At 40.1% G+C, this 6,517-nt stretch overlaps 1 protein-coding gene across 1 annotated transcript; it reads left to right on the top strand.

Moving 5' to 3' along the window:
* Window positions 1-317: 317 nt before the first annotated feature.
* On the top strand, window positions 318-4,610 carry ZNF572 (zinc finger protein 572). The gene is made up of 3 exons (XM_068984109.1): window positions 318-396; window positions 2,315-2,423; window positions 3,100-4,610. Exons 2-3 carry the CDS (start codon window positions 2,348-2,350, stop codon window positions 4,608-4,610), a joined length of 1,587 nt encoding a protein of 528 aa, XP_068840210.1. The 5' UTR covers window positions 318-396; window positions 2,315-2,347.
* Window positions 4,611-6,517: the final 1,907 nt, after the last annotated feature.

Raw genomic sequence — 6,517 nt, 5'->3', positions numbered from 1 at the left:
GAACTTCCTGTTTCTGACTTCCGGGTTTGAGAGGTTAGGGCCCTAGGTTGGTGGGGTCAGAAGTAGAATGGACTCCTGCTGGGGATGCGGGGCGCGTTGAATGTAGCCCCCAGAACAGTGAGTTCCTTCTCGGGGAGGGGGACGGAGCCGAGGGTTTCGGGTAGGAGGAGCGGAAGCTGCGTCGCCCAGGCTGCAATGTTCATCCTGCAAAGGACTGCCGCTGCTGTGAAGGGCGAAGGCCCAGCATCTCCAGCAGCTCGGGCCACCGCGCCTCCCTCCCCCGCGACGTCCCTGGAAGGACCGTGTCGACTGCAGACGATCCGTTCCCCTGGAACTCACCGCAGTGTACCCGACTTGTGCTCCCAGCCGGCGCTTTTTAAAGCTAAGCTTCAGGCAGTGCGTTTTCTTTGGGAGTCTTTAAGCCGAAGCACTGCCCCGTTCCTAATTACCTTTTTGCTCTAGGCAGTAAAAACAGCCTTTGTGGCGTGACATCTTAGGGACAGCCTTTTAATACCAACTGTGGCCTTAAGTTTGCTACTGTTTTGCTGAGCCAGTGTTCCTGAGGGCTCCTCTGTTACCAAAATTAATAAGTTTCTTAGCAGGGAAAATGGTAGCACGGGTATCTTACGTAGACTAATGCTTCTTTTGTAAAGACTGTGACAGAAGTAGGTAACTCAGATGGTAAAACATATTCCATTTGAACAATTTTTTTTTTTCGTTCAGGTGTATGTTTTTTTCCCTGCACAAACATTGGGCATACTTGTAATTTATACAAGTTTCATGTATATTGAAGGTGCTTTAGAGAATGTCAGTTTCTTTTGATATAAGGTCTAGGGATATAAATTGGTTTTCTAAAAATGCAGTCAATATAGAAATTCCCTGGCAGACCAGTGATTAAGACTTGGGACTCTCATTGCAGGGCCTGGGGTTCAATCCCTATTTGGAGAACTAAGATCCCACAAAGGCTTGTGGTGCAGGCAGTAGGGGAGGTGCTGTTGATGGAAGTCAATATATTACAAAATAAAAGTCCTGATCATTTGCTGGTTGGAATTATGCCCAGTTTCTGCTTTCTTCTCTGCTTGTTTACTATAATAGACAAGAGTATTAAATTCACTGTCCAACAAATTTGGGACTGAATCCTGCTCTACCAAGTTCTGGTTGTGTGACCTTGGGAAAGTTTCTTAATGTCTGTTTCGTTCACCTATGACATGCTGGTACCTGTTTATACAAGGCTTTCCTGAGGGCTCAGTGGTAAAGAATCCACTTGCTAATGGAGGAGATGCAGGTTCTATCCCTGGGTTGGGAAAGATCTCCTATAGAAGGAAATGGCAACCCACTCCAGTATTCTTGATTGGGAAATCCCATGGGCAGAGGAGCCTGGTGGGCTACAGTCCCTGGGGTTACAAAAGAGTTGGACATGACTTAGGAGCTAAATAACAACAGCAATATTTTTATACACCTCAGGGAGCTCTTGTAAGAATTACATGAGAAATGTTATGTGTAAGGTATCTGGTTCACTGCATGACACATAATAGGCAGTAATCGATTGAAAAGTATGTCTTTTATTTTCTATGTGTGTGCCTTCTTTTAAGCTCCCATTTTTCTTGAATTGTGCTATTTTTTTATATCCTGAAGTGGATGCCAAGTCCATATATAATTGCCGTCCAGTCCCTCAAGCAGGTCAGGGGTTGTAATTGGGTCCAGAAGAGAAAGCTTAGGCTGAAAGGGATATTGTGATTATGATAGAGAGTAAGAGACAAGGAAGAGGTCCCTTGTTAGCCTCCCTTTTATATTTAGAGATTATTGGCTGTAATTATTTTAGCTCTACTTTGAATTTATTGTTACTAGTCAAGTAAATCCTAACTTTTGTTTTAAATTAACTTCAAAGGTTTCATCCTTCTGTCAAGGACCCACTTATTCTTTGTAAACTAAACAGTTTCTCTTAAGCTGCTTCTTATACCTGCATATCGATTCCTAAAGTCTTACTATTGATGCCTTTTCCAAAAAACTACTTCAGTTTTTCAACCTAAAGTGTTTCTGAGTTCCAAGTGGACAGTATTAATATTTATTCTATTTTTAAACCTTGATCCTCTGACTATTGCAAAGGTTTAATTTTTAAATTATTTCCCTGGGAAAGGTAAATTGAGTTAATGCTTAATCCTAAATAACTTGAATCTGAGGGTAGGTTTTCTGAAAGGATTTCAGTATGGTCCGCAGAACATTAGGTACTTAACAGTTGTTGTGTTGCAGTGGTTGGAAGGAAGAAAGGAGAAATGTTAACAAATGCCTTTAAACAACTTGCTTCCTTCTACAGGATTTCTGATCCCTAATCTGACTGATCATCGTGATGGAACAAGAGCATAAACTATTGGTCTCAGATTCTCATGGCTTCACAAAGGAGAGTTTGAAAAGCACTATTACAGGTGAGAGATCAAGAAGATCTGAATCCTTTAGGAATTTAAGACATGCTGTAGAATGTATAGAAAAATTAGGGCATTAGAATGAGACAGACTTTAATTTGATTTCCCTGGTCTGTCACAAGCTATTAGAACTCTTTTAGCTTCAGTTTTCTCATCTTTAAGAAAAGTGAATGATAATATCTGTCTCACATATTTTTTAAGATACTGATACACTATATGCAAAACTACCATTCTTAATAAGTAGTGGGTATCGTTGCTATTTCTTTGTTTGCTCAGATTTTAACTAATATTTTTGTCCAGCTTTTACCTCAGATAGTGTTCTTTCTCTCTTACCTTTAAAGTCTTCTAGAATAAAATTCAGTGAACTTATTTTTATTAATAATTTGATATCTACCATGGCAATTGATGAGAACTGACCAGACACTTCATTACTGTTGTTATAAATACAAAAAATTCACCTGCTTCTGATGAACACGTTGAGTAAAAGAAGTAAAACTAGCTGTAAATACTTTTTTTCCCCCCAACTAATAATTGTTTAATATTCTTCTGGAAATACTTTTAAAATCTAAAACATTTTACTAGGTTTGAGTTTGTTATTCCCTCTCTTCCACTGTAATTCAGAATTTCTTGCCCCTGGCAGAGACTAGGGAATGTTTAGAGTATTTGTTTATTCCTGCAGGAGATGAAAGTAAGAATAATTTGAAAACTGTTCAGTGCAGTAACTCCAAGGCAGATAAAGAGAGAGCCTCAGAATGGTCTAGAAGTGATGGCCCAGAAAACTGTAAGGATGAAGACACAAAAGAAATACTGTTGACAGGGTCCCAAGGAGGTAAAACTGAATGTGATGATTCCTCTGAGAATGATAGCAACTTGGAGAATCAGGGAAATTGTACAGAAAAAGAAGAGGAACAACCCAGTCACTGGGGATGGAGTCCAGGAGAACATACTGGGCCTGCTGGCCAACAGAACCCATCCTTTGGGGACAAACCCTACAAATGTTCTGAATGTTGGAAAAGCTTCAGTAATAGTTCTCACCTTCGAACTCACCAGAGGACCCACTCAGGAGAAAAACCTTACAGATGTTCTGAGTGTGAGAAGTGCTTCAGTAACAGCTCTCACTTGATTCAGCACCTGAGAATACACACAGGCGAGAAGCCCTACCAATGTGGTGACTGTGGGAAAAGCTTCAGCAACACTTCCCATCTTATTATCCATGAAAGAACTCACACGGGAGAGAAACCCTATAAATGTCCTGAGTGTGTGAAGAGTTTCAGCAGCAGCTCTCACCTTATTCAGCATCACCGATCACATACAGGTGAAAAACCATATGAATGTCCGGTTTGTGGGAAATGCTTCAGCCATAGTTATGTGCTTGTAGAACATCAGAGGACCCACACTGGAGAAAAACCTTATAAGTGCCCCGACTGTGGGAAGAGTTTTAGTCAGAGCTCTAGTCTGATTCGTCACCAGCGGACACACACTGGTGAGAAGCCCTATAAATGTCCTGAATGTGGAAAAAGCTTTGGTTGTAATTCTACTCTAATCAAGCATCAGAGAATACATACAGGAGAAAAACCCTATCAGTGTATAGAATGTGGGAAGAATTTCAGTCGAAGTTCAAACCTGGTTACACATCAGAAAATGCACACAGATGACAAAACCTATCAAAGTTCTGAATATGAAGAAAGTTTGAGTCAGAACTATAGCCTAATAGAAGAATGCAGAATCCAGCCAGGAGAGAAGCCATATAAATGTTGTGAATGTGGAAAGAGTTTTGGCCTCAGCTCTCATCTCATAAGACATCAGAGAACACATACAGGAGAAAAACCTTACAGATGTTCTGAGTGTTGGAAAACTTTTAGTCAGAGTTCCACCCTGGTGATTCACCAAAGGACACACACGGGAGAGAAACCTTATAAATGTCCTGACTGTGGTGAGTGCTTCAGTCAGAGCTTTAACCTTATCAGGCACCGGAGGACCCACATGGGAGAAAAACCTTACAAATGTACTGACTGTGAGAAATGCTTCAGCCGAAGTGCCTACCTCAGTCAGCATCGGAAAATTCATGTGGGAAAATCTTTTGAGTCTCCTGAAATGGAAGATTTTCCTCATGAATGGACTTGGAAAAACTATTCTGGGGAAATAGCACTCATCCCTTCATTTACAATCCCAAGTTCATCTCCCTCCTGAGTCCTAAAGTCTGTTTCTTTTTCTTTTCTTATCAAAAATTACAATTAAGATGTTCTCAGATCACACTGTTGCAAAATTTATTTGGTTTGTTTGCCAAAACATGTGGGAAAAGTCAACTTCCCAGCTTAAAGTTTGGGAAGACCCAGATTATCAGGTCACCAGATTTGCCCAGAGAGAGATACTGCCAGTGATGGAGAGAAATAAGAATATTTTTTATTTAAGGTAAGACAGTAATAGTTTCAAAGGAAAACATGGAGAGAAATCCTGGGAGACTAAAGATGAGATTGTCATTGAATCTTATTTCCTGTTGCCTGACTGGGTGGTGACAGATCATTGCTGTCCTATGGGTTTGCCCAGAGAGAGATTTTTTTTGAACAGATAATGTGATTTCCTGGCTGTTTTGTTGAGTCTTAAGACTATATTATTTGCTGAAAATTAACTTTTAGAACTGCTTTGTTTGGTTCAACAGCCAGTAGCCACACGTGGATAATTAAGTTTAAATTGAGTAAGATGAAATTTAAAATTGAGTTCTTTAGTCACGTAAACCCCTTGCTGAATGCTCAGTAGCCACTGGGGGCTGCTGTTTTAAATATCACAAAAAATCCTTTCGAGATCATCATTCTTGACAGTTCTTATAAGACTGTAGGAAATGTGCTCTGGAGATTCTGTTCTCCAAGAGGAATTCCAATATAGTCTAGGAGTAGATAGAGTTTGGAAGGCACTAGGTCTAAAGGTTCACTGTTTTGATGATTGTATGTTTTAGATTCAACCATCTCAGTTATCTAGAGATATGATCCCATTGTCTTGGCCAAAGTCAGATTAAGAGGTAGGATTCATAATTATGTTTTGAATTTTTCTGTCAAGTGGTCCTTTTACCTCAGTTTTCCTATTATATAATTCTTCATCAGATCAAAGACACTGGGTTCTTTTTCTATTAATTAACTCACTGAGTCTGAGCCAGTGTCCAGGGACAGTTTTTCACTGGAGCCCAAGATTCCTAAGTTCCAGTCTCGGCAGTTTGCTTTTGCCTCTTGACATACATGGTATGTGGATCTGGTAACCAAGACACTATTCTCCCTGTTCATTTGTCCAGTGGGAATGGTGTGTTGTAAAGGATTAAGATATTTCCTCTGTCCCCACTTCCATTTTTTCCTGCTATTGTAAAAAGGTAGATGTGTAGGAAGGTCAGAACTTGCCCAGGATTTCATCTTTTTTTGTGTGTGTGAGTCAAAAATATATTTTTTGAAGAATAAGTAGAGAGGTATATTAGGAATGTGGAGCCAGAAGGGGCCAATCACAGTGGGGGCAGAGGGCTCTCTGTGGCTGGTGGGTAGCTGAAGCCCATGGGGATTTTCTTTGGTGACTGTGATGCACCTGGTACTGGCAAGGCACTTGTGTCTGTTTATATTGTTTGGGGATTTAAAAATGAATCAAAGCTGATAGTTAATGGTATTCAAGAAGTCTTTGGGGGTGATTTTCTGCTTTCAGAAAGGGGGAAAACCTTCTGGGCATCTTTGGCTTTAGTGTGACTCTTACTCAAGCATCCTGTTACCTTTATATGTTAGGCAGTGTTACCCCAATTGTCTTAAACTGTGGTATCTGAGGATAAGTGTTTACAGCATTCTTTTTCTTTTTTAATTTATTTTTTAATTGAAGGATAATTGCTTTACAGAATTTTGTTATTTTCTGTCAAACCTCAACATGAATCAGCCATAGGTATACATACAGTATTCTTTATCGCAGACAACTGAGAGTTTGATGTTTGATGAGAGTCTGATTAATGATCAGTTGCAAAGAAGTAGCTCTTGGGGTGGTTCACAATCATGGAGCCCATTATGTGTGGCAAGTAACCACTCTGAACTTGGTTCCTCATCTGTAAAATAGAGAGAATGTCTACATTGCACGGT

This window comes from Capricornis sumatraensis, chromosome 11 (assembly GCF_032405125.1).
Source record: "Capricornis sumatraensis isolate serow.1 chromosome 11, serow.2, whole genome shotgun sequence".
NCBI classification, from domain to species: Eukaryota; Metazoa; Chordata; class Mammalia; order Artiodactyla; family Bovidae; genus Capricornis; species Capricornis sumatraensis.
The sequence above is the reverse complement of the archived record's forward strand: the minus strand, read 5'-3'. Positions and strand labels throughout refer to the sequence as shown.

What these genes read in the sequence shown, in the direction of transcription:
- ZNF572 (XM_068984109.1), top strand. Translation starts at nt 2,348, where the DNA reads ATGGAACAAGAGCATAAACTATTGGTCTCAGATTCTCATGGCTTCACA. An exon ending in TTTGAAAAGCACTATTACAG is followed by an intron (nt 2,424 to 3,099) that starts GTGAGAGATCAA and finishes TTATTCCTGCAG; the next exon opens with GAGATGAAAGTAAGAATAAT.